The sequence below is a fragment of the Syngnathus typhle genome, linkage group LG6, assembly GCF_033458585.1.
Source record: "Syngnathus typhle isolate RoL2023-S1 ecotype Sweden linkage group LG6, RoL_Styp_1.0, whole genome shotgun sequence".
Lineage (NCBI taxonomy): Eukaryota > Metazoa > Chordata > Actinopteri > Syngnathiformes > Syngnathidae > Syngnathus > Syngnathus typhle.
The window spans coordinates 6,481,280-6,508,966 of NC_083743.1; the positions used below are offsets into that span (position 1 = coordinate 6,481,280).

The 27,687-nt window shown below is 47.0% G+C and overlaps 1 protein-coding gene and 1 long non-coding RNA gene across 5 annotated transcripts; one reads left to right on the plus strand and one right to left on the minus strand.

Annotated features, from left to right (window-relative positions):
* Window positions 1-965: 965 nt before the first annotated feature.
* On the minus strand, window positions 966-27,655 carry LOC133156162 (fibronectin type-III domain-containing protein 3A-like). 4 transcript variants are annotated; one of them, XM_061281969.1, is made up of 28 exons: window positions 27,415-27,655; window positions 27,056-27,191; window positions 25,115-25,258; window positions 18,304-18,379; window positions 12,921-12,997; window positions 12,456-12,693; window positions 11,788-12,075; window positions 11,275-11,333; window positions 10,133-10,275; window positions 9,929-9,988; window positions 9,703-9,841; window positions 9,098-9,151; window positions 8,848-8,972; window positions 8,555-8,729; window positions 8,046-8,132; window positions 7,267-7,405; window positions 7,132-7,200; window positions 6,930-7,048; window positions 6,037-6,142; window positions 5,283-5,458; window positions 5,081-5,194; window positions 4,843-4,992; window positions 4,341-4,705; window positions 4,026-4,238; window positions 3,760-3,926; window positions 3,551-3,675; window positions 3,057-3,412; window positions 966-2,325 (listed from the first exon to the last, which is right to left on the minus strand). In XM_061281969.1, exons 3-27 carry the CDS (start codon window positions 25,223-25,225, stop codon window positions 3,071-3,073), a joined length of 3,717 nt encoding a protein of 1,238 aa, XP_061137953.1. In that variant the 5' UTR covers window positions 25,226-25,258; window positions 27,056-27,191; window positions 27,415-27,655; the 3' UTR covers window positions 966-2,325; window positions 3,057-3,070. The 4 variants fall into 4 exon arrangements, with proteins under 4 accessions (XP_061137953.1, XP_061137957.1, XP_061137956.1 ...); XM_061281973.1 differs by lacking the exons at window positions 25,115-25,258; window positions 27,056-27,191; window positions 27,415-27,655 and adding an exon at window positions 21,589-21,780 and having other exon boundaries at window positions 966-3,412; XM_061281972.1 differs by lacking the exons at window positions 25,115-25,258; window positions 27,056-27,191; window positions 27,415-27,655 and adding an exon at window positions 19,623-19,649 and having other exon boundaries at window positions 966-3,412.
* LOC133156168 (uncharacterized) lies at window positions 22,067-25,118 on the plus strand. Its single transcript, XR_009714798.1, has 3 exons — window positions 22,067-22,193; window positions 23,660-23,780; window positions 24,957-25,118. It is a non-coding gene; the product is annotated as an uncharacterized LOC133156168 (long non-coding RNA).
* Window positions 27,656-27,687: the final 32 nt, after the last annotated feature.

A 27,687-nucleotide genomic window follows, 5' to 3' on the forward strand; every position in this document is an offset into this window, starting at 1 on the left:
ATCTGAAATATAACACAAAATAATCATAATAATAATAATAAAATACAATCAACAAATACTAGAACCATAAAGCAATTAAATAAAATGCTCTCATTCTAGTATTTAAAAATATAAATAAAAAATATATACACATAAACAAATGTAATCATGAATACTATAAGCATCCAAATAAAAACCCAATCAATAAATGGATTAAAAAAAATGCTGATATTCAAATAATTACAAAAAATAAATAATAAAAGGACAATTAATAATGACATATCGGAATAAAAGCATCCACTGTCCACAACATTAAGGAACATTACAACCTTAGCAAAACAGGACACTAGATTAGGTACATGTTCACACAAGATCCATCAGTGCCAGCAATTCCGCCTTTTCCAATCCAATTAATAACAAGAAATGCATGCTTTACCTGGAAAATGGAAGAGAGGATCTCCACCTGAGGGCCGGCGACAAACAACGATATGTGTGATCTGGCGACAAGAGCGAAGAGCAGCTCCTCCTCCTCCCTCGTCTCTTAATTGAATGATGACAATGGGAGGAAGTTAGCATGCACATGTGGGAGGGTACGATACTAAATCACCTTATTCGTCAGGCTTTTTCCTCACTACTTGACACGATTCAGAGCTCTAGATGAATACGGAATAAATGCTCAAATGGTATTATCCTACTTTTGCATTGAATTGCGAAAGAATGGTGAAAACTGTAAAGACCAATATGTAATATCAGGGGCTGAATCTGTTTTTGTTCTTTAAATGAAGAGTGAAATGCTAAACACTATCTTTGAGATTAATTCTTGTCTAAATGAAGGTTTAGTTTCAAATCCTTGATTGCGCTCCGAACACTGGGGCCGACTTTTTCCAAGATGGCTGCAAACTTGAATTCCCTTTCCTGCAAAATGAGGGGGAAAAGTTAGCAGAAACCTTTGAAAACTGGATATTTAAATAAACAAAAAGGCCATATTTAAGAATAATAAATCTTTTATTGTGCATGGATTTTTTTGTAGATATCATGGCTATACATATACACGTGAAATAGATTTCTATGATTCCATTCCATTTCCCCGCCCACATAATTAACATTTGGAAAGTGATATGTCTTGTTAGCTAAGTACGTATCGTATAACAAACCGCCATTTTTGGAATGCATGGTGAATATGAGGTATAACTGCAAAGATTAAAATGACATTTCTCATTTTTGTGCATATCTGGCTTTGTTTTGGTCACTTTTTTTTTTTGTATTCATCTCTTCAAACTGAACAGGTCACATTTAAATAGCACACGTTGCTATCCGAAGATAAAGAGCGAGTGCGAGACAATGTTGGAGGACCAAATCAAGACATTATTTTTGCAAAGTACCGAGAGAATCTTATTTCTAAATTGTCATTTAAGGATTGAAGACAAGTCTGAAATGACTTGACTTCAACAAGTAGACAAAAGTCATGATAGTAATGTGACAGATGGCGTGCGCGTGGCAAATTGTTTTTCTCTTCATTCTTATATTATCACATATGATATAAAAAATAGATGTATATATATACTTCACACGAAACCCTGGACGAGCCAAAAGTAAAAACAAAAACAAAGCCAACAAAACACGCACGTACTAATACGGTGTTTCTTCTCTTTACTGACGAAATAAACGGTAGCAAAAAAATAAAAAAACAAAGAAAAACAACATGAAATTAAGATTGAACCCCAATTAAGGCCTCTGAAACAACAGATTTTTTATGATTATTTTTTGTCTCATATTTCTTACATTTGCTCAGTTGTTTCAGCGACAAAGACTTTTTTTTAAAAAGTGTATTTGTGGTGTAAAATACCGATCCGGACGCAGTCAGCCAACATTTATGTTTTACTCTTGTTATATTGCAAAAAAAAAAAAAACCCTCCCCACCAAAAAACAAAACAGAGAGAGACAAGATCTAGGAAACAACAAAAGGGAAGCGGACATTATTTTTTTGTGCTGAACAAGATTTCCGGACTCAAGCAGCTGTTGTGTGATTGTAAAACCAAGCTACATCATCATCGTCGTCATCATGGGAGTAAAAAATTGTTGGATTTGTTAGGTTGCTTTACATTTTTCACTGACGTTTGAAGCCCATGCCATTTTTTGTCACCCTCCTCCACCACCGCCGCTGTACAAAAATAGGATTTCTCCGCTCACGTTTTTTGCATCCTTCAACATTCCCCACATGAAAGAAAAAGTGCTAAATGATGTTCCTACAGATTATTATATTGGGGGTGGGGGGCTTAGTTATCCGTCCATTCATGTGGTTCTCAAGCTCTCACTGTGCAAACTCACCAGGCCAGCAGGCAGGTCCTGCAGATATTATGCAAAAAAAAAAAAAAAGTTACAAAAAAATACCTTCATACTGGACACGACTGCAAATATAAATAAGGGTTATACACAAGAAGTACTGGCAAGAAGTCCGGGATATTTGGCTTTGGCGGGTGAAATGCCAGGATGAGCCTAAAGTGCACAACAGCGATTGTCAGTTCAGTTGTATTTAACTTTAACGTTCACCACGTTGTTTCCAAACATTTCTTTGGGTGCAGTCTTGTTAAGGTCTGTCATGATGGTGATAATAGGAGCATAAAGAAGAAAAAAAAAAAGTCTGACAACCACTGTTACTTTTACAGTTCAACTTAATTTCAGCTTTGGTCATTCCTGAATTCCCACTTGTTTAATTCAGTTTTACTTTTGAAAATTGACAACCGGTAAAATTTCCACTTGTACGACAGAAATTAGACTGTTGGATAGTTTAAAATGAATATAAGACCTCTAAGACCTGAAGAGTGTCAGCTACACTGAGATGTACTTCAGTACTGACAAGTTTGAAATTTAAAACTTCAATTGAAGTAACTTGTAACGTTTTGGTGTATTTTACGTTCATCTCGTTATTTCACCCAACGGCCCTAATTTTTGGAGGAGTAATGTACATACTCTGAGAGGGGGTAGCAAAAGTAAGAGAAAGTGTCAAAGGAGAGAAAGGGGGAAAAAAAACCTAAAAGAACTGAAGAAAAGAATAAAGCTGTAATAATCGTGGTGACCTGGCGGCAGCCGCTCATTTGATGACAAAGTACTGGATGACAAACGCGATGAGGATGGCGATGATGGCGAACACCATGAGCAGCAAGAAGGCGCACTGCTCGTCCGTCAGGCTGCGGCCGGCCCGGCCGGACGTCGAGGAGGAAGTGGACCTGGAGGAGGAGGAGGAAGAAGTGGGGGAGGATGCCGAGGCGAGGTTGTCGCCCCCCCGCTGCACGGCGAGCGTCACGGTGGGGCTGTAGGGCCCGCTCAGCTCCAGCGCGTCCTGGCACTGGCGGATGGCGCACACGCGGAAGCGGTAGTCGTTGTTGGGGTGGAGGTGCTGCACCGTGAAGCAGGTGGCGCCACCTTTGTACGCCTGGCCGGAAAAACGACCAGTTAGCGCTTATTTGATCTCATCGGGCGCCGCGCTGACATTAGCCGAACGTCACGGAGAAAAACGGCCTTGGCATAATGGACAATTGAGCGAGATGAATGCGAGGAGGATCCTGCGCACCTGCTTGAAATCAGAGTTTCCCATCATGAACTGCAAAGTGTAGACGATCGGGTCGCCTTTCATGGGCGACAGCGCCTCCCAGCTGACCTCGCACGAACCGTCATCCACTCGCTCCACCTTGGGGGCTAAACACGCAACAGATGCTCAGCGAGTTTGGAAAAGTCGCATTCGACACGCTTGGAAGAAGAGTACGGGAGACAAACTCCTACCTTTGAGCGGGGCCGGGGGGGAGCGCGGGGTGGTGAAGGAGTAAACAGCAGAGAAGGGCCCCGAGCCCGCCTCGTTCAAGGCCTGGATGCGGAACGCGTAGGAGGTAGACTCATTTAGCCTCTGCACTTTGTGGGTGTGGCATGTTCCTTCATACAAGGAACTAAATCTGCAACGTGCACAAAGAGCATGAAGATGGCTGCTTGGGTGCCCGTGGTGTGAAAATAACCAACCAAAAGAAAACAGGAAAGACCGCAGCGCTTCAAACCTGCCACTCTTGTCGCCCATCTGCAGCCGATACTGGAGGGCGTCTGAGGCGGCGGCTTTGCCCGGACCGTCGCCCCACTTGAGCCTGAGAGTGTGGTGACTGAAGGCGGTGCACTCCAGGCGGGGCGGCTGGGGGGGCAAGGGTTTGGTCTTCAACTTAAAGGTGTGACTAAAGGGCCCTGCGCCCAAACTGTTAAGCGCCTGGATTCGGATCCTGAAACATCAAAAGTACAGGTTCAGAAATGATTATGCTAATATAACAAACGGTTCTCTACGAGTTGATTTGTTCCAGGCCCGGCCAAACTGCGCCCCCCACCTGTAGCTGGTGTCGGGCTGCAGGTGCTGGATGACGTGCTTCGTGACGGGGCCGACCGAGACGGGCTGGCGTTCGCCAAGGTCGATCAAGTAGGATGTGATCTCCGAGCCGTGGTCACGGGGGGGTTCCCAGCAGATCCCCACACAGGTGGAAGGCGAGTACAGAGGCGGCGGCTGGACGCATTCGTCCTCATCTTCCTCTTCCTCCTCCACCTCCTCCGCCTCTTCCACCTCCTCAGGAGCGCCAAACCTGATGAGGTCAGACTCCTTCATGGCGCAGATGTTGCTGACGGCAGCGGGGACCGAGCAGGGGGTCAAGCACAAGACCGCCTCGCTGAAAGGGCCCAAGCCTGCCACATTCAAAGCCTGAGAAGATGCGAGACCACATTTGTCCACAGGATGGCGGTACCACTTAAGGGAAGCACTTGACAGGACACCTGATGAGCTCTCAATGTCTTGTCGAAGCCACTTAATGTCACGTGTGTGTGTGCTCTCCCTCGTACCTGCACTCTGCAGAAGTAGTTGGTGGCAGGCAAGAGCCCCTTCATCTCGTGGCTGAGCGCCGCGCCACTGTAGCACACCTGCATGCTGCCCTCCGCTGCTCCCCACTCCAGACGAAAGTCGGTCACCGGAGCCCCATTGCAAGGTGGGGCCTGGGAGGGGGGGGGAAAGGATATTCATCGGTCATCATATCGGACGCAAGCGCCACAAACACGTTTGAGCCGATTTGTGTCGCCTTACCTCCCAGCTGACGACAACACAGCTGAATGACTTGCACGTGATGGAAGGAGCCTTGCACTGCTCGGGAGCTCCGGGGCCGGTGGTGACGTCATAGCGCTCGGACAGCGGCCCAAACTGGACAATCAATAATAATAAGAATCATTAGACATCTGATTTAACAGAAGAATGAACCTGTTTGTATGAGTGTGCTTTTTTTTCTCACCCCCGCCTTGTTTCCCGCCTTGAGCCTGAAGCCGTAGGTCCTGCCGGGCATCAAACCTCCCACCGAGCAGTCCAGCTCGGGACCCTGGTAAACCTCCCTGCTCTCCTCCGACTGCGGCCCGCTCAGCTCCACACTGTAGCACGACACTGGGCTGCCGCCGTCCATCGGCGGCACCGCTGCAAAAATGACACTTACTTGAGCACAACTGTTTTTTTTAAATCTTTTTTTAATTGGAAAGCATCTAATTCCAGGGTCGAAGTGCGGCGGCCATCAAAGTGCCATTTGAAACCTAACCAAAGTGTGGATTTGAAAAAAATAAAACCCGTATTCCTCCCTGAGAGAGCCTTCAAATCCTTTGCAGGAGTTATTATTATGCAACAAGTGAATCTCGTCCACACTTTTACAGTCTGGACTTGATGAGTCCATGAATCAACCTTTGATATAGGCTAGCATTTGGGCTGCATCGATGCTATTACATCTTGGCGATGAAAAGCGTCACTCTCCACTTCACTTCTATTGATCACTGAGCGCGGAGCTAGCGTAGCGCCTGGCGCATGCTGTTAACACTTGGGCACATTTGTCAACATGAAAAAGGTTGAAACCTTTGATAGTTTCCATTAAACCTGTAAAAGTCGCTTTTACCTTCTCTCTGCTCCGCTCCACAAGATCATAATAACGTTACTAGAGCCGAATGCAATTTATGAAGAAAGTGCACAATATACCCCCCCCCCCCCCAAGGCAGCAAATGACTCACCCCAGCGTAGTTGCACTTCACGCGCTTTGGGCTTGCCCACCAGCCGCGGGGGTTGGCAGGGTCCCGGGGGTACTGGGGGAGTCTGGACCTGCAGGGTCTCCGACAGCTTGCGGAGGAAAATAATCAAGAATTTGATTACAAGAACCTTCAAAATGCCAAACTAGCTTTTTCAGCACTCTCGGAGCAAATGCGGCTTCAGCTAACAAATACGATTCTTAAATGTAATTCCACCCCACTTCCACCCAGACAAAATGGCAAACATGTAAGCGTGATGTCACCCCGCTTTGCCACCGTGAGTCATCTTTGCTTGCGAGGCCACTCATGAATAAATGCACACGCACGCTAACGGCCGACGCACAAATTAACGAACAGCATCTGCGGAGGAGACTAATTAGGGAAAAACATCCTGGGAGGGTTGATCAATTAGCAGACGCTGGTCTTGACGGGGAACAAAAACAGGCCACACGAATGGGCATTTTCATTAAGCTAGTTCCTTTGAAATAGATTGAATGCTAATCCAGACGATGCGTTCCTGTCATTTTCTATCAAATCAAATCGTGTTTCAATTTGTTGATTCCTTCTGCTGCCTGTTAGGCCTTGCCTCAGAAATGCACTCGATTCCACTCTGACCACCAATCGCTGGTAAAACACCGAGTGCGCGTTTCCAGGCTTCCTCTGAATATCCAGAGTCGAGTGTACACATTTACGTATTGACAAAAAGCTGCCAGGCGGCTTCAGACGGATTCAAATAACCCTGCCTTTAAGTGGAAGCTACAAGCATCCAAAACTAATAACTTGCTCGTCGAGGCCTTTTCCTTGCCGTGCCTTGGACCAAATAAAGCAGTTGCGCAAAGCCGTGAGAGTGAAAATGCGTGCGTTTATGAATGACTCACCGGGCTCTGCCCCCCCTCGCTCATGCAGTACACTCTCGCCTGGTAGGAGCAGCCGGGCCTGAGGCCGTCGCACACATGCTCCATGGCCGGGCCCGAATAGACCAGCTCCCACGACAGACCTGAGCATACATCAGAAGAGATAGAACATTTCAATTAGACTGCAACAGACTCAAAACAAAAATGCAGCTTTTATTTCACTCACCACTTAAACCCTCCGATATCTCCACAACGTACTTGGTGATGTCGGCGCCGCCATTTTCTTTTGGAGGTTCTAAAAGAAAAGCACAAAACTGAAAGTCGTGCGACCGGGTCCGCGTTTTGCAAAGCTTTGCTGTACCCCAGGCCAACTTGAAGCTGTTGGGCAGAACTTTGCCCTTGATGACAGGCTTGGAGGGATAGCTGGGTTTGTCTGGATTGGTGATGAACTCCACCACGGGGCTGGGGTTACTCTTGCCCTCAGAGTTGTACGCTGCCACCTGGAAAGGACAGCAGGATGGGAAACCGGGCGTCAAGACAAAGACACAAATCTGCTAATCCTGCTGAGTGAGTCTCATCCCGCTTAGCATCCGGCAGCTGGATGATTCTGGGAAGGAAGCTCGAATTTTTAATCCAATTTTCCATTGGTGATTATTTTGTGCATATTGTGAGGAGAGCTAAGGTTTATTTTCAAGTTCCTTAATGTCAAAACATATTTCTATTCATTCACCATTTGCCTCAAACATACATAGCTTAGCATAGGAATAACAACATGCACTTGTTATTCAAACAAGTCGGCCCGAGTGAGTAGAAAGCGTTAAACTGAAATGACGCGCTTATGCTAACAAGGAGCGCAACAATGCACTCCACTTCCTGGGACGCCAATAAAAAAAAACCACGTTGACAAGCTGGTGATGAGCAGCAGGATGCTACCCTTGAGGCAGAACCATGGAGAGTCATGGCAGAACCGTCATGACTCACAAAGATGCTGCGGGCCTCAGCAGCTTCCGTGCCCAGGGCTTAGAGTTTTAGACGAAAAGAAAAGAAAAAAAAATCCACACACTGTCACTTTTCTCAGTCATTCTCCCCCCACACACGCTTCCAATAAGGCATCACCAGAGTTGCACAGTTGCCCCTTACCCGGAACTTGTACTTGGTGCTCCTGTGGAGGTTCCTGACCATGCAGGAGAGCTCATCGCCGTCGTAGCTGGGCTGAAAACCGTAACCCTGGGGAGCAGGAGAAGACAGCCGTCAGAAGCAGCAGAGTCGTTCAAGACGACATTGACCGTTAGTTAGATAAAATATATGAGATGTGCGACAGGAGGGAAGGAGCTGTCTTCGTGTGTGTGTGGTTCCAGGAGGCTGCTCCGAGCTGTAAATGTCATGTGAATTTATAACAAAACAACTTCACTTTAGTGACCATGGTAAATATATTGCTTGAATGGTGGACAGAGTCAAGAGATTTTTTTTTTACTTGCCTATATCAATAGTTTGGATTGTGACTATACCGAATTATGATCTCAAACAATCATCACACAATATTTAGCTTTTGATCACGCACCTAGCAGAGCAGAAGACACATACTCCCCCCTGACAGCTTTGCTAAATATAGCCAAGAACTGACTGCCTTGTCGAAAACGTCATCGTACCGAGCCTTCCTCCTCCATCTCCAGGACGTAGCAGACGTCGTCCTCTTTGGGCGAGCTGCTGGGCCGCTGCCACTTGACACACAGCCAGGTGACGCCGGCCATCTCCAGCTCCGGAGGGAAGGGCGGCGATGGCACGCTGCACGAGGTGAAAAGCTCCACAGAGTCGCTGAACTCGCTGGGCGAAAAAAGAACGAGGGGAAAGGCGGGAAGGAGGCGGGAACGGTCAGGTAGCGCACACGGGAAACAAAATTGGCCTCAGCGGTGCTGTGAGCTGATAAAGGATGTACCCCTACCTGACGCCCATGTCATTTTTGGCCGCAAGACGGAAGGAGTATCTGGAGGCTGGTGAAAGCTTGCTGACTCTGTACTGCTTCTGAGGTCCATAGTAGCACTGCTCATAGACGCCGGTGCCCTTTCCCTACACAGCAAAATATAAGCAAGCAGGAGGTGAGCAGGCTGCAGCTCAACGGCAACATTAATGGACAAAATGTCCAAAAAGATCCAACCAAGCCTTTGAAGCAGCTCATTCAAAAACATGATTACCTCATCCCATTGAAGAATATAGTTGTGGACCTTTGAACCGTTGTCACATGGAGCCTAAAGAAGAAAGAAAGAAAAAGAATAAAACAAACATGCAGTGTGGACAACAGTGTGTCAGGCAGTCAAGATGCATCCAGCTGTGTGCACGTTTTTTCTTTTTTTTTAATCCACCAAAGGGTTGCTGATGGCGCATGGTTGTTTTTGCAAAGCCTGTAAAAGCCGCACACTTGTGAACGCACACATATCAAAGTCTTTGACACACATGCAACAACGCCTCGCGCACACACACACACGGGAGGCCATCTTTTTTTTTTACAAGCGTTGCTTTTTCCCGCTGGCGAAATGAGAGCGTTAATTACACAGGAACGATACGGAAGAGGGGGGGGGGGGCCCCGCCGCAACAACCGGGCAAGATGGCTGCTGTTGCTCCACGCTGTTCACTTCCTCCTATAAACTATATACATTGTCGACAGCCTTGTGCGCGGCCCATTTAACAAGCTACACTGAGGGAGCGTGTGTATTTGCATTTCATAAATACAATAATAGCAATTTCACAAGAAGACTGAATTTGGAGCTCGACATCACTCGTTTGGATTTCACAAAGGTACCTTCCACTGGAGTACGAGAGAGTTCTTGGTCCCGCTGGCCTTCTTGGGGGCATTGGGAGGTTCCGGCTCACAGCTTAGCGTGGTGAAGCTCACCGCCTCCGACGGACTTCCTTGTAAACAGTTACACATGGCCTGGACCCTGAAAGGGAGAGGGACACACACACACACCCAAACACGGGTTAGCCCAAATCCATCTGCCATCTTTAAGGGCCGTGTTAGTGCTGACCTGACGTCATAGTCTGTTGCTGGTCGAAGGTTCTCTAAAGTTGCACTTAGTTCCTCACCGCTGCAATGGAAGGAAAACTAATTAGTGTATTAATGTAAAGGACATTTTGCACGGTCCGTATAAAAGCTGTTTGAAGTGACTTCAAGCAGTGCGTAATATTCAGGCCGTACATTACTTTGTGAGTCATGCGTTGACGTCACTCACCAGTACATGGTGTTGTACTTCCCGTCCTTGCCGCTGAATGAGACAGACACCTCATAGCTGAGGGTCCCCACGGGGTTGCTATCGTCCTCCGATTTGGGTGCGCTCCAGCTCGCCTCCACCGCCCGGGCCTGGATGTCCGTCACCTGCCGCATGTACACGGAACAGAAGCGCTATCAGCGATAACGTGCTATCCGGCGAGCCGGCAGGTGTGTCAACAACGTCTTTTCCGAGCATCGATGAGCTTCATACACAAGTGTGCAAGTAAGTAACGCAGTCTACAGATTCTAATGATGCCCCGAGGCCACCTTTCCGAGCAGAATTGAATCGTCACAAGATTAAATTGGGTCTCTTTTGAGGAGGCTTATAAATAACTTGTGCTCCACCAAGAAAGTATATATATCAGGTCAGGCCCCTTGGCCTCCCAGGGTGGCCCACCTTACTCCATTACACCCCACTGTTTCGCAACACTGTCCTTTGACCAGACCTGCGTGGCTGCAAAAAAAGGAGAAAAAAAAAAAAGCCCTTTTCCCATTTAAGCTCTTTGTATCCGGCCTTAGACTTCACGGTTTACCCGGCCGCTTTGAAATGGACTCCCTTTTGCTCCGTTTACAAGGAGCTCAGAGGATTGTACTGCACATTTTATGGAGGTCAAAGAAATTCTATTTCGGTGCTAATCCTCGATTCAGAGCAGCCATTTTCTCTTTTTATTTCTGTTGCCCCCCCAGACTGTCAAATTTCCTGAAAATAAACATAGGTCATATGCTACTGGTCACACTTCCAAACTACAATACAAACCAAAACAACTACAAATACGCAGATTTCATCACCGTCCCGACATACTTTGTCAATACACACAAGTACCGACATTTTCACGCCTTTCTCTTGACAGGAAACCCCATTCCGGCTCAGCTCGACACATGGGCGAGCGGAAAATCCCCACGAGCGTGCTCGTCAGCAGCTCCGACATTACATTAGCCGGGCGTCAGCGGGAATTCATCACCGGTGTTAATAGGACGTTTAATGGCGCCACGCGTTTGCATCATTAGCCAGCTCTCTCTCGCTGATGGTCACATAAAAACATGCAAATCCAAGCAAATTGGGCGCAAAGAAAAACACGAGATAATAGACGGGCCCATACGAACCACGGGTTTACTGATGGTGCTCAGCAGCGCTTGCAAGGCCTGTGCTGCGGGATCCAACTCTGAGGAGACAAAAGAATTACAAAAATTCAATACATTTGGCAGCTGACAAACGATTGCGTACACGATTGTGTCATTTCGCGGCTGGGCCGAAACGCCACAGAGCCAAATGTCTGTACACTGTTAACGCCAAAGTCAATGTTTTTCCTTTAACCTTGTACAAAGATAAGCGAGCCAAGAGGCAATTTAACGGTAATGATGAATGAGCGCGCAATCAAGAAAAATGTCGGCCGTCTTGCTGCTCGCACCGCTAATGAGGCTCTATTTTCGGCGCCTAAACACAACAAACTGCCAAACATCCGCAAACACCACTGTCAAATGTAAACCTTCCGAACCGCTTCCTCTTTCATCAGTGGTCGGAAGGAACCGAGTACAAAGTCACTTGGGTGTTTTTTTTTTTTTTAAAGTCAAAACTGACAGTGAAGATCATTTTTTCCTGTCTTTTGACACACTGACCTTTCGCCTCTCCGTTTTTGCCGCGGCCCGCATGCTTGTCGAGCGCATGGCCGGGCGGCTCCGCCTCGGGTCCTTTGCCTCCCACGCCGTTGTGGACGTCGGACGCGTTGGGGCTGCTGCAGGTCTTCTGGGGTGAAGGGGGAGGGCTGTCCTTCACCTGCCCTCCTCCGACGCCACCTCCCTGACGGTCCTTCAGTTTCTTCTGGAGGCGCTCGTACGTTTTGCTTGTTCTGTCATCTCTGTGGACAAATGCTGGGCGTCCGTGTTGGCTGTGGGAATCTGCAGAGACTGATTTGAAAGAAAAAAAAAAGGAGGCAGTCAACATTTTCAACAATGTTTATAAATTCAAAACATGAAAAGTGGGAGCCAACCATTATTGTACCGAATCGTATTTCAATCCGAGTGAATCGTATCGTCATTGGACTGAATCGCATCTCGATCTGAGTGTGTTGTATCATAATTGAACTGAATCAGATTGTATCACATTATAAATGGAACCCTATCTTCGCAATCAATTGTAACTTTATTGTACTTTGTCATATCGTATTTGGAGCAAATCTGGCAGCTGGAGAGAAATTGGATCATACGTGTCGTGAACGGTCTGGTAATTTGAGTGAATTGTGCGTTACGTGGCGGAGATGCAAAGCCGCATCCGGCTGCCGTCTCACCCTGCTCTGAGTAGATGTGAGCCGGATGATACTGGGAGATGTATTGCGAGCTCATGTCGCCCACCATGCCCGCGTACAGCTGAGGGGGCGGGGGCATCATGGCCGGGTGCGGGATAAAGGCAGGAAGGTGGGCGTGGGGGGGCGGCGGTGCATGGTGGAGAGGAGAATGGCCGCCTGGGTGGAACTCGGGTTGCTGTGGCAACACCAGGACCCGCCGCACTCCGTTCTCCTCAATGATCTGAAAGAAACCAACACTCGTTTTGAGTGTTCCAACTCATGATGCAGAAATAGTGCTGGTTTGAGGACATAATTGAGCTTGTCTGTATTCATCATCTAAAAAAAAAAAGTCAGCATATACCAAACCACATTTGAGCTAACGTTAACAAACATTTCCCACGGCACACTTGACTTGAACTCTCACTGCACCAGTGGTTGGGAATCACCGATCAATTACAAGGTGCTTACCTGTGAAATGTATCCAGGAGGCACATAGATTGGAGGCACTGAACCGTTTGGAGACATCATGGGAACCTGAGCAGGACCTACAGAAAGGGGGAAGGAAAAGCAACTTCAAGGACTTTGACAAACAAAGGCCTTAGCTTACATAAGAACATTCATAAAGGAAAGTCAGAGGGCTTTTTTTTTTTTTTTTTTAATAAATGCTTTTGTCATTATGCTAAATGATTTTAGATTCTTGGCTAGCATTAGCGTTATTGTATATTGCTGAACCTAAATAAGACGGGATGCGTGAACCCAAGTCAAACAGCAGAACTGAACCATCTCAACAGTTTTCAAAAGGTGCTCCAACCCTCGTGTGTGTGTGTGTGTTAGTGCAAAGCGACTGACAGCAAGAACAAAGCAGCGCAACTGAATCGTCGTGACGGGCCTCCACAAAAATTAGTTGATTTCTTGTAAGTGAGCATATTCGCAAATGTTTTTGGGGGAGAGGAAATGCCTCTTTAGTCCTTCTGTATTCTTTCGTGACGCAGAAAAGCCAAAGATAGATACTTTTTTTTTTTCTCTTCACACAATTCCTGGCAAAAATGCAAACGGACCACTTAAGCAAAGTGCTGAGGAAACGACATCGTTCCCTGCACGGCTGTGGCCCGAGAGACAGCTCAGCAGAAAGCCGAGTCGGGGAGGAAAACCTCGGTGCCGAGTCACGCAGAAGAACACAAACACTCGCGACCCGAGTTCCACGTCTCATGTCCAAGACGAGCCAGCACATACTGACCTTGTGGCCACCTGCTTACGTGAAACCTTCTCCTCATTTTTCTTGGAACTGGCGTACTTCACGGCGCAAATGGGCAACCAAACTGGCCCCGCAAGTCCAGAGGCTTGCCTTTAAAACATCATCGCCAAGCCTCAGCACCGCCTCCCCCTCTTTGATGAGCCGAGTGTCTGTGATCAGACGCTAACCTTAAGAAGGTTGTATGGTTTCAGATGAGGGATATTTCAATTGGACGGATTACGTCAAAATCAAATCCAAACCTGCAAAAGGCTTTGTAAGCCCTTTCGTTCCAAATATGAATGTTAAACGGCGCCGCACCAGATTATGCCTTGAAGGTATGAAGGCTAAGAAGTGTAATCTGACAAGACGGGTGGGGACGAGCTGTGTGCTAAGACAGTCAGAGTAAAAGGTTATATAAAAAAAAAAAAACTGACTCAGCCCTCATCGACATCACATGACAAAACCATGATTTATTTTTCCCCCCCACTACTTAATGATGCTCTGTGGTGCACTTGCCCGTGGATGAAAACATTCTAATTAGCTGATGCTGAGTAACAGAATGTACAATTTATGACAAATGTTGCTCTCTGAGTGCAAAATGGCGGCTTAATGGGAGTTTGTTGGCATTTGATTAAGGTAACAAACACGGTGGGCGGTGCTTGTTTTGCATCAGTCTGACGCACAAACCTCTGACAGAATCAGATAGAACGGACCACCCACTCCTCCCCTTCCCGTCTTCCCCTCCCCCTAAATCAACTGGAACATTGGCTGTGCTGACGTGGCTGCGGAGTGCCAGGCTTCCAGCAAGAGGCGGAATCAAAACCATCAGTCCTCCTCCGCAAAAGTGCGAGCCAAGACGGGTCACCGTTTGACCTGCGGGAGACCGGTTCGGAAATTCACGTCCGAAAGCGTCCCCTCCTGACTTGCGGGTGTGAGCCAGGTCCAGATAGAGCTATTCTTAACAGCTGATTTCTAAAACACTTTCCTTCTAATCCTCATGGGCTTGATAGAAGGTATCGAGCGGGATACTTCAGAGATCAAGAGAGCCACAATTGAAGTGATTGTGGTGACATGCCGTATCACGAGGCTAACTACAGGACTCAATAAAAAAAATTAAAAAAAAGGACTAATTGCGAGTAAGCACTTCCTTCTTTGAATCCTAATCACGGCAGACATAATCGCAGCTAAAGCAAAAAGCAAGAACCGTCCCAACCGGACTCACCCTTTGAGAGCATTTGACTGACATTATTAGAATTGATTTAGCTGACATTGACGACGACGCAATTGGCTGTATATGAAAAGAAAAAAAATCCCTCCACACAAAAGGTAGTACGGAACTTGTCGAAAGGCAGCTTTTTGTCTCGGCTATTTCATCGAGGCTCCTGCAGTGGATGACGTTAACGGTAACCTTCATGCTTGCGCGTATTGCCGTGCGGGAGCACTCTAAGCCAGACAGCGAGCGCTGTGCTACAATGCGATGCGAGGAGGGCCGTCGCCGCGGGGACCAGGGTTTATTTTGCCCTCCTACTTGTTTGTTGTTGATGTTTATAAGCCCACGCAAAAAATAAGGTGGACACTCCTGCTTGACTAAACTTAGACATGCCGGGTTTCTTGGCCCTTTCTGCCTCCCCCTCGCACTGATGGACGAAGCAGTGGGAGAATGAGTCACGAGCTCAGTCATCCTTAGAGCTACTCGCCATGGAAGCTGTGAATGAACGCCAGCGTCTCCTTGAAATCAAAGGCGGGGGAGGCGCCGAGTACGCCAAACAACGGATTAATGCGGCTAATGCCGTGTTGGCGGGGTCAATTACGCCAACCGTACGCGACGGGTCGAGCTCGGGAGAGCGTGAGAGGTGTTGTTACAGTTGTGCTTTCATCTAAAATGGCCATGACAGCCCAGGCCGTCTTACGCAACACAAACGCTGACCGAGCTGCATCGAGACATGAGGCTCGGCCAGCGTTGGTTGGTTTTCGTGTTTTTTTTTGTCATAATGAAAATGGTGACTTTCTGATTGGTAAAGTATCAGGTACCTGCGGAGGCTACTGATACCAGTCACTGATACTTAAAATTAAAAATGAACATTAAGTTAGTCCTCCTCTCCAGTACATTGCACACACCCTAAGGATATGATATGGGATTATAACGACGCAAAAAGAACAGTCCCACAGAAAGAAAATAACTATGGTGTTCTGGACACGGAGTACTATATGTAGCACACTAGGTGCCTTTGTGCCTCATGACATCTTGTCAGCTAAAATGTCAACTCGGTGTCAGGGCTGGGAAGAAAAGTTGGCAGCGTACATTACTGATGAGCTGAATTCCTTTTTTTTTTAATATTTATCGTTGTGGAGGCAGTGCTACACGTCGACTATTATTTTTGTCGTGACTAATCCTGGCACAATGAGTTGTATTTATTTCCTTTGTTTCTATTCATTTGTAAGCTTTGTGAAAGCGGGTGATGTGGGTTCAGGGTCTGGCTCGAAAGGAAGGCCTCAAACAATGAACCGAATCGCAGTTTGGAGTGATTGTGCGGCAGGGAGCAGCTGACGAGACCTTAATTGACATGCTGCTACGTCTCATCAGAATGCAAAAAACGGCAGACGGCACGGCGGCGGTAGATATGCCGAGGCCTAGGATGATGCAGATTAGGGTGAGGTGGGGTTGATGTCTGTTACGCAACCAGTGGAAAGGTGGAAAAAAAACAAAAGTCACCTGCAAGTATTTTGCAGGGTTGAGATTAAAAACCGCAAAAGAGATCAGACAAAATTGCCTGACACAAACATGAATTTGTTCTTTCCACATTTAACTGGCAGAGCAGCTACTTAACATACACACTCCCAAAAATATTATTTTGTATTTATATTATTCATATTATTTTTAAAATATATCTTTATTTTTCAAAATTCTAATTTAGAGTTATCAAATGTCAACCGGAAAGAAAAAAAAGATCACACCACGGATTCTAAAGGCTCGGGCCGCTCTCAGACACTCAACTGTAGACGGCTGGCTGATCTCTGCCAGCCACCGGGGGGGGGGGCGGCTTCAAAACACTCCGACAGAAAAACAGACTCATCGCATCTGCGGCGCCATCAGGACCCACACCGAGTGTCTCTCTGCTTTGGCACCAACACAAACACACACACACACACACGTGGGTAAAACCAGGACACGGACGCCGCACATCTGTATGGAGCTCTACGGGACCAGCCGTGAACAGACAAGGCATCAATCCAAATGGTGCGAAAGACAGCTCGATCAACACGATGCTCCGAGGAAAGCTATCAGCCCAAACAACTCATCTGTCAGCACATTGATTTGACAGCTGATCTGTGCTTTCACACGGGGTCGATTCATCGAGTAATCGTGACACCTGGAGAATAAAGTACGCCGCAGTCTTTGTCCAACCTTCGGTCTTTGCGCGCACACAAATACTAGTGGGGAGTCTAAACTCCCAAAAGACAAATCTCAATAGATGGGGTGTTGAACGATTCGAGGGCTGTACGTTTTAAAAATAATTCAGTTTGGGTCCAAATCGATTTCCACGACTCGCATCAACTTGAGTATCGACGTGCAGTTTTAGTCAGTATTTTATCACGCAACTCTGGCGAGGACACGCCAAACAAACCAACCAAACAGGAGCGCGCGCACGCACGCACGCGCGCACGCACGCACGCGCGCACACTCTCCTCTTGTGCCTTCCTGCGACGCAAGCGGTGAGTCATCCTTCTATTCGCGTCACAGAGATGAGTGCACCCTGTGACAGACCAGTTAGTAGCAGCCACACTGATCTACAATAGTCACCTCTTTCGTTCTTTTTTTTTTTTTCCCCCCCTCTGACAGAGACACTATGTACGCTCATCCCCTATTAGGCCGCTTTATGTGTCTCGCGAGGGGCGGCGGCGGGGGCACCGGCGCACTCGGGCATGAAGTGGAGAGAAGAGAGGCTCGGATTGTTTTTTTTTTGTTTTTTTTCTTTTTTCTAAATCCCTTCCACCACCAGATCATTTTAGATCACTGCTTCAAGATCTTAGTCATCCAAACCCGGCACGCCTGTGGCCTCCTGTATGGGCTTTTTAGCCTCGTCTTTATTCCTTTGTGTGGCAAGGTATAGGCGAAAAAGAAATGACGTTGCGAGTCAACAATGAGATCAGAGGCACCGATGTGCAAAAGCTGGTGCCGAAGCTCGCAGCGTATGATTTCATCACCTGATATGTTTCCAATCCATCTTAGCAGGGGTGGGCCAAATATGGTTCGCATACTGCGCACATTCTCTCAGACACTCTTGCACCTTTTCTTTTATGCTCTCAAAGTCTAGCGCCCCTTAAAGGCCAAACACCATATTGCAGGTTTTGAACCGATTTAACGTCTTTCGTGCTCGCCCGCCGAGGGTGCATTCAATCGTGAGCACAGTAGTCTGATGACATTCATTTTATTGGATGGATTAAATATAGAATGCAAACGTTCACGCTTCTTTTAAGACGCCGGTTCGATGAACCGCGCACACGCCAGCGGCGACGACCAGTGTGGCGAGTTAATTTCATATTTCAAGTGTACCGGAATCAGTTCACTTCAAAAGTTTAAGATCATCGTTACAGATACACGGGGAGGTTGCTTACCTGTGATACACTGGAACTGACCATCCTCTCGGCGAATAGTGAAGGCCTCACCCGGGTTTACCTGCACCAGGATTACCTGCCAAAGAAGAAAAACATTCAGCAAAACAGCAAATAAATACACAGCGGCTCAACTCTTGCCAGGGCTAATAAGGGAGGACTTGTTTGACGTCCAAAAAAAACAGGCCGTTTGCTTGTACAAGCGAGTCTTAAGAGTAGCGGGCAGAAGTTCCCTCCACAGCATAAAGTGGAAAAGAAAATTTGATGTACCTTGCCTTACACGACTTTAATAGTGTCGTTGTGTCGAATTTGTGCTGGGTTGCGTGCGAGCCTCTTGGGGCGAGTTGTGGCCTACAGCAGCTCGTTGCTAACCGCCGCTAACATGCGATCAATCGTCTACATTCCTTGGCCACGTATGACACTGAGCCTACTAGGTCAAAGCCAGAAACATTCAAAGTCAAAGATATTACAAAATATGGCGACCTCTAGTGGACAATAATGCCTGCAACCTTACAAAATTTGACCCGGTTACTTGACTCATCAATGGGATGATCGGTGGACTCATTCATTTAAAACTCACAGTTGCAAAAACACTTTCATATCATCAACCTTATGCGAATAGAATATGACCAGATGATTCTGTTTAGGTTTGAGGGGAGCTGAAATCGATCCCAGTTGGCTTCCGAAACTCCAACGCGGATTGGTCGCCACCGAGCATACGCAGACAGACGACCATTCAGCGCCGTCAGGCGAGTAAAGCACGACACCGCGGGGCCTTCGCAAACAATAACAAAGCTTAATTCGCTTTTCACCGCCACCTCCGGCACAAACAAATAACAGAGCAATAAATCCTATTTAATCTCAAACTATCCCTCGCCGGGTCGTCACTCTCTCCACTTTGAAAATCCCCGAAGGAACGCAGGTAGCTTATATTTTTTTGGGGTTACCTCGCTCTTGTGGAAGACGTTGTCATAGAACCGACAGTCGCCCGGCACGGGGCTCGGGCAGCGGTTCTCGTGCCGCTCGGGAATCATCAGCACCTCCATCGCCAACATGGCTTTCCATTCATGTGCTCGGCAGCGACGGGGGAACGAGTCCTTTGACTGCCACACGCATCCGCGCGCACACAGAAAGACTCGTAGCTTCACACACACACACGCACGTCAGCGAGGAGGAGGAGAAGGAGGGGGGGGGGGCTTAAAGGGGCGGTGGGCGAGTGGCTTGGGGAGGTCTAATTGAGTCAAAGTGGGCCGGCGCGTCACAGTGAGGTGCCGGCGGCCCGACGTACACAAAAAAAAAACAAAAAAAAAACTGCTACTTACTGTCGCCCGCATCGCTTTTTCCTCATCCAGGCGTTGCTTTTTGGCGCAGGCGAGAGAGTGGGGGGAAAAAAAATAAAAACTGCACCGGGGGTCCCCTAGCTGCAACCGATCCCGGTGACACTTGTAGCAACTCTCTCAGTGTGCAACATCCAGGAGGCGGCGAGCGGCGCTTTGGGAGCAAAAGTGGGTTTGGCTTTCACAAGAGGAGTGGCGTAAATCTCGGTGTCGCTAAGACCTGGCGCTTCAGTCTGTCTCCTGCCTCCCTGCCGTCCGTATCACAGCAACCCCCTTCAACAAATAAGCACTCGCCCGCGGCGGACCCTCAGACAATGGCTGGGAAACCTTATCAGCGTGTTTAGGAGGGGTGAGGGGGGGACGTTCGAGGCCGGATTAACTCGTGTGAAGATGCCCTGCCTCTGCTTGCGTGCCAGCACACTTGAAGCCCAGCTGTGCCGGCTAATGGGCATCATTTCAAAAGCGCAAACTGTAACAATACAGTTTTTTTTGGGGGGGGGTTAATAAATCCACCACAACAAGGAAAACGAGCGGCTCCCGAGGCTGATTTATAAATGACTGCACAGGCTCTCTCTCTCTCTCCCTCCATCCCTTCCTCCCACCCCCCCCCAAAAAAAAAGAAAAAACTCCAATATTTTTGTGTGACGCTTCATTTTGGCCACAATAACGTGGAGCTTGAAATTTCAGAATCGGAAGGCCTCGGAAGTCAAGCGCAGTCAGGGAGGGGACGGATCGATCAACTTTGGATGCGAATGCAACGGCGGCACTTGAATGAGACGGCACATCGAGCGTTACATTCAAGCGAGCTTCTGTGTAGCGACATCTGCCCTCGTTCATCCTGAACGCATCCTTCCTTAAAGCGGCAGGCAGGAGTAGCCCGTGCCAGGGTGACACACACACACACACACACACACACACACACACACACACATACACACACTGCTCGCTCCCCAACGCTGCCGGCCCCACGAGTGGCTCATTCACAAATCTAAAAGCAATCCTGCTGTTTATTTCACTTCGTGTGAAGTGTTTAAAGCCGGATTTAATGGAATTAAACCAAAATAGCCATCGCGCTACATTGAGGACCATCCGAGCACAATGAGCTTAATGGCGTCAGATGACTTGGAGTTTGGGGGGCGTGATTAATTTTGTTAGCAGCCACGTATTAATACGCGCTTACACTTGAACACAAATCGAATTAGGGAAGTGTTCCACCTGTCTGGTTTCAAACTCGTTCCGTCACCTCAAGCTAAGAAGGACGCAAAAGTGGATCGGCTAGTGTCCCTAAAGTTTTGATTCTTGGCTCAGTAATTTCAAAGCCGTTTAAGAAGTGAGCACCGTTGCATGATTTGGACAGATTCGGAAAAGGTAGAGTGAAAGAGAGAGGGAGAAACTGCAGAGGTTACTCGTCACGCAGATGGCTGAGCAGTGATGGGCGCTAGCTTCCTGCTCTCATTTTCGGGCTGTTATAATTATCTTCGAGGGAGCAGATGCGCGATGGCTCGTCGGAACAATACGGTGCGCAGGCTTCCAAAACGACTAACACGATGACCCGAGAATGAATACCGCGACGCCGCTTGCTTTGGCATTTTAAATTGCGGACAAAGCTACAAGCGGCAATGACGGTCGCTCGCATTGCCGGTTTTCACGGCGGACTCTTGAAATGAGCATCAAACGATATTTTTGGTGTGTGCGCGCATCTGCATTGTTTCCTATCGTTCAGTGAAATAACGTTTGACGTTCTTTCTGAGCGTGCATGGACACATTCACATTCTGGAACACCCAAGTAAACAATCAAAAATACGATTAAGTACAAAAGTCAAACGTAACTGCTATTTGTTTTTTAGAACTTGTCACAATCCTTAACCGGGCTTTTATGTCATCGCAGCACGCTGCCAACTGACAAAGACAAAAACTAGAGTAGCTTGTGATAACGACAAATTCCGCTTACCTGTATTTCCTTACTCCGATTGGACGCATAAGTATCGCGTGGCACACGCTGGTGATTTCTAAGCATTGACAACCCATCGTTGGTGTAACTAACAACACCCAACAATTCTTCTAAATACGGCCACGGATGGTGACTATCCTCCAGAACTATTACGCTATCGTCAGTGATGCTCCCCGGGTCACCGTCCTCCATGTTGCTCGGCGCTGTCCCTCTTTCTCAGCTCTATTTTATTTTATTTTTTTTAAATCACGTCATGACTTACAGAGGTTGGACAAAGTAACGAGTAGAAAAGGACAGATATCTATGTTCAGATGTAGGAGCAAGAACACTTAGGTCGAGATATCTGAACAATCTACTCAAGTGGAGCACATGTGTACTCTTGATACTTCCTAGCAATGCTACAACACGCTGCTTGGCGAGAGTGACACGGAACGGATTTACAACCACCGCTGCATAATTTCATGGCTCAGGGCGCTGACGTGTCGCTGCCGCCTGTGACTCAGAGTTCAGGTTTCTCACTATTTGTTCCTCTTTAATTGTTTACCGTGTGGCGCTGAGACAACGGCAGCTGGACGACAGGAAGCAAGCCAAATGCCACGTGTGAGGTAAGGGGAGGGGGTGACGCTCGGGGTTTAAAAAAAATAAAAATCCCGCCGGGCTCGGAACAAACCAGCAACAGTCTCACGTGTGTGAGTGACGATTGATGATTGAAAAAGCTTTCATCGTGTCTAGAAAGCCTCGCATGATTGGATAACGTAGGAAAGGAAAGGAGGAATCTTCCCAAGATGCACTATGAAGCCTGAGATTAAAGATATTATTAGTAACAAACCACGGAGGAGATCGCGCCATCACGAGGGTGGGGATGTCAAAGTGTGTCAGGCGGAATCACCCGGTTTAATGCGATGTCGTTAGACAGAACAGACTTGTTATTAACATTGGCCGGAAAGGACAGTGACGTACGTTTGCGGTTTGCTTTCATTCAATTCGCATCGTCGTGTTTTGGATCTTGTGGCACTGGAACTCGTTTATTTGAATGAGGGAGGGCGGGTTGCAATTAGTAACAAAAGAAGAACAAAAGGAACACATTTGTTCCATCTCAGTCACCGCCGATTACTTTGACTTTCCCCTGAAAGAATACGTGATGGAGGAAAATGTCTCGGCTCTGGCCGGGGAAAGGGAGCGTCCCCAAAACACTGCGGAGTCACACCTCCTCGAAAAAGGTGACAAATACAAAAACCTCTTTGTATTAATTGCCATTTCCATATCAACCAAAGCAATCCCGCTTCCTTTTTCCATAACGGCCCAGTCCGACTCACACTCTCTTCTCTCTCTCTCTCTTTGCTGACGTACACACTTTCACTCACACACACGCTTTACTTTCTCAAACACGCACACACACACGCGCTGCCTCTCTTTCACACGCAGCAAATTGATCGGCATTGCACCAGACGACATGTTTGCGGCTTCACAAGCACACGGGCACCTTGTCCACTCCCGTCTGGCCCTCGTAGCGGTTCAGAGGGAGGTCTCGCTCGTTTTTGGTAACATGAGCCCACACGGGGTCGTGAGCCTCAGATCAGACCACCCACACACACACATTCATGCCTATGCACTGCCTGTTTCATGGATCAACTTATTGGTATTAATTAGTCGAGCAAAGGCAAGGCTGGCAATTTCATTAACTATCAGCGTATGTCCAAGATGTTTTGACAAATAATGTCAAGGAAATATCTTTGCTTCTGCTTCCCGAGTTTTGCTTTTGAATATGTCTTCACAAAATGCTAATTGTGACTCGCAAATTGCAGCACAAATTTGCTCATTTCTTGGCACGGATGTAACGAGAAGCTGTAGGCGCAACGGTTCGAAAACATGGCCAACTGCACTCCATCTACTCAATCCACGAGCCATTAGCTAGGTTTAAAAATTTACAGACAGAGAATCATGTGTTGCCACTTTTACCGGCAACTGCAGGAAGACCTTTCAGGGATGGGTGTGGGGGGGGGGGGGGGTACAGTTAATGGACGGAAGCAGTGAATCACGCTGTAAACAAAGTGATCTCTAATCATCTCAGGTAATGACCCCGTGGCAGCGGCTCACAAGAACTGCTCCAGTCGAGCGCAAATTTGCAGCAGCCCGAACTGGATGCGGGAGAAAGGAGGAGGAAGTGTCCTTGCAGCTTGTCAAACTAAAAGGTCAGCGACGGTGGGGAGAGTGGTGGAAGGGTTGGGGGCGGGGGGGGTTCAGCCGTCACTGATTTTCACCCTCACAACAGCCCTGGCCGGCTTTGTCAAGACCAAACCACTCCTCGGGTCCAGTACACACCTGAGACAGCTCCCAAAAGACATAATGTGATGGCTGTTTTTTTTTTTTCCGATATCTTTTCAAATAACTGCAACTGATGACGGAAATTCTCCCAGGCCACTGTTTGTGGAATTAAGTAAAAAAAAAAAAGTGTTTTGTTTATCATACTGTAAATCATTGATTGAAAGATCAACGCATCTGGGGGAGAAGCCCATCTGTATATTAAGACAAACAGACCCGTGTTATCAGATACGTGTTATTACGCCACATTTCAGTGCCCTTCATGCACACGCAACGGCTCAAATGGGCCCGAACAGGAGGCGCGGCAATGACGTCAAGCGGGAAGGTAGAGTCGTATTTTTATTCCTCTGACTGGCTGGCATAAAATGCTAAGCACACGGATCCGTGACGCGCGCAGGTAATCGAGCGACCTCTTATTTTTCGCCGTCAACAAGGCAACCGAATTCCGTGAGATCACTCTCGCGGCTCGGCATGACGCTTTTTTTTTTTTCCTTCTTTCCACTGTGGAAAATGACAGGACGGCTGGAAGGCCATGTGAACCGTGGCTAATATTAGAGAGTCTTATCTGAACAAATTGCACAAGATGGAAGAGACGATGGAAAAAGGCAGGAGGCTACGAGAGCTGCGGGCTATTTGGCAAGTCGCAGAAATCAAAGCGCTCCAAAAAGCAGCCCTCACATCACGGCCACTCTGTCTCACTTACGCCGACATTAAATAATTGCTCCATTACACAATGGCTACTCGGGGAGCTTGCTATCACACGTACATCTGCTTCTCAAGAAATCCGTCATCAAAACCGATTGAGGTGTTTCAAGTTAGTAACGACTGCGTGTTTTGAGGATCTGAAACTATTGGCCGAGCGCTTCGGGTTTCACGAGCGGCTCTCGTCTGATTATATGAGATGATGATACCTTCAATATCACACTTGCGTGATGAAGCTTCATCTGATCGAAAGAATTTCCAGCCCGATGAACTCAATTACTATGCACACCGAAGACCCGCTTTGGAATAAAGCACGCTTATTGACGCATTTCCTCATATTGCAGAACGTGTCGACCGCTTCAGTAAATCAGCGCAGCACCTCCAACGGGCTTCTTGCGTGCACTCTCCAGAACTTCCATTGACAACTCGGGCTGAAGTCCGTCATACAAAGGAACGATGAAAAGTGCGATACGGGAACCCCTCCGCAACTGCGTGAGCGCACCTGCTGGGGGCCCTCCCCGTTGACCATGGCTGGAGGCGGTGGTGACGCCAGGATGGGGAGTTCAGGGCTGAGAAGCTGGCTGGACTCCAGAGGTGGGGTGTGGTCTGCCATGTCTCCCTCATTCACACCACTAGAGGGGGTCGCCTGCAACAAAGGGGCAGCTTTTACTTTGGGTGAACTTGCTGCTGGCCCATACACAATCCAACTTTGAATTTTAGTGTCAACACAAATTCCTAAAAACAGAGGAGCAGATTACTCACCCTGTAAAATGTACCTAAAGAAATGTACACGTGCTATACTGAGTGAGATTATATAGCGGCTCAAGCCTGGTAAAGTGGATTAATTGAATCGAAGCTAATCAAACGTGATCCATTCTATAAAATAAGTGGGCTTTCAGTGGAGAACAGATGATGTGTAACTTATCCCAAAAATGCCAGTAGGCCGCAAGCGAGATGTATCGTATGTCCTTGAACCTAATTACAGCGCCGTACGCCTGCGCTGCTAAAGCTCACAGTGATCTGGCTTATCTGTTAGCTTTAGCCCCTCCCCATCTTAAGCTGAAACAACAGGGCCGGCTGCGTTTACAATGCGACGGTCAATGAACTGAAGTACGAGGGGTGAACGGGCGGCACGCAGAGCGTCTCTTTAGCCCAGATGCCCTCGGGCAGCTGGTCGGCGGACTTGCCGACCTTACGCAACAGTCCCAAAATCAATACAACACCTGACGCCTAACGTGGACATTTTGACATTATTACAGTGGCGCCTTGGGATATGAGGTTATTTGTTCTGTGCTAATGCTGGAAAAATCAAAACACACGTTTCTAATCATCTTTACCCAATGAAATGAATGGAAATGCCTGATCTCTCCTAGACTGCATAAAAATAAATAAATCATAAAAATAGCACTAATATAGTCATGTGTATAAACATACAGTAATCACATAAATCGCTTGGAATGCATTTTGTGTCCGTTCAACAATGAATCTTTTCAAATGTGTGGCAAGGAATATTAGTCATTCTTCAAAGAGGATAAACAATATGTGGCTAAGTTGTATTTTGTCTGTCGACAAGTGGTGCTCCACCATTTGTGTTCAAACATTAATTGCTTTAAGGTTATTACAATGCAAAACCAATGTTATTCATTAGCCTGTCTCTCCCATGTTGCATTGTTTGTTAGCATTAAGCTAAGTAGATGGCATCCATAGCATATGTACAGCCAAAGCAACACTTTTGAGGCGGTTGTAAGAACAATCAGACATCGAGCACAAGCCTCAGTATAGCTTGGCAACCATCAGGAATTTCTCAGAAGATTCCTGAACGGACAATCCATTCCAAAATATTGTAGATTTGCAGTTTAGTCTGTTATACGTGTTTAAACACGTTTGTATTGTTGCACATGCAGTTTTCCGTCAAGAAGCCAAAATATTTAAATGTTGACTTAATATATGAACCCCTAATGGAATTTGAAAAATCATTTAAAAAAATTAAAACAGTATTGGTTACAATAGTGACAAATTCTGAAGCAAGGTGAATATGGATAGCAAACAAACAAAACAAAAACACTTAATCACTAGTCAAATATTAATCTCAGAATTGTCAGACTATTGATCTCAAAATACCGTGATTTGGTTTTCTTAAGTGTGGCTCGAGTGACCCTCGCATCTTTTTTTTGTTGCAATTTCTATTTCTCATCTCTGCTTCATTTTAACCAATATTCTTTTAGCTGTCGTGCTTCTATACCAAGAACAACTACTACTAAGCCCTGTGATTATTCTAGCTACAGGTGTCATAATATTATTAGCAGGCTGCGGGAGCCATTAGCAGGTGCAAACCGTTTCAAAACGTCCCTTTATTTCCGAATGCTTCTTTAAACGATGACTCATATCGAACAAGGGAAGCAAATTTATGTTATATCAAAATAGAGCCGCTAATGTTACTCACTCAATCAGACGCTATTGGACGACAAGCAATGCACCGCACACAAATTTGTCGCCTTTTCTTCCTCTCCTTCAGTCGTCCACGTCAGCGGGCTGCGAAGAGGAGCAGCTTCCCCCTAGGTGCGAGCCCCCCACACCACCTGAAAGAAAGGAAAAAAACAACAGTTGTGCAAGTGTTAGCTTGCCATGACAAAACAACAACAAGCCAAAAAAGAGAGCATGCTAACGTTAGCCGCCTGATGCTACGTTGCTAATAGTGAACGAGACGAAGCTTGTTTTTGTTTTTTAAACCATCTTCTCCCTTTTTTGCCTCAAAAGGCTTCCGATCGGAGACGAAAAACGGTTAATTGGGTCAAAGCTTACCTATGTGTTCCGATCTATCGAGATAACTTTGCTTCCCAGGCTGGTCCTCCTTGCATAAAATGCAGGAATTTCGCCATCGCTTACCGTCCGACTGTTTGCGCATGCGCAGAACAGGAAATCATGGCGAAGCTCCAATTTATAGAAAGTAAATTGAAGCCTTTTCGACTCCGTTCAAAAGGAGTTAAACGTTCAAATTGCACCATTCATTTCCGCTCGACTATTATTCTGACGTTTTACATGCTACTTTTTCCTGGAAGATCGTTTTGTGGACGT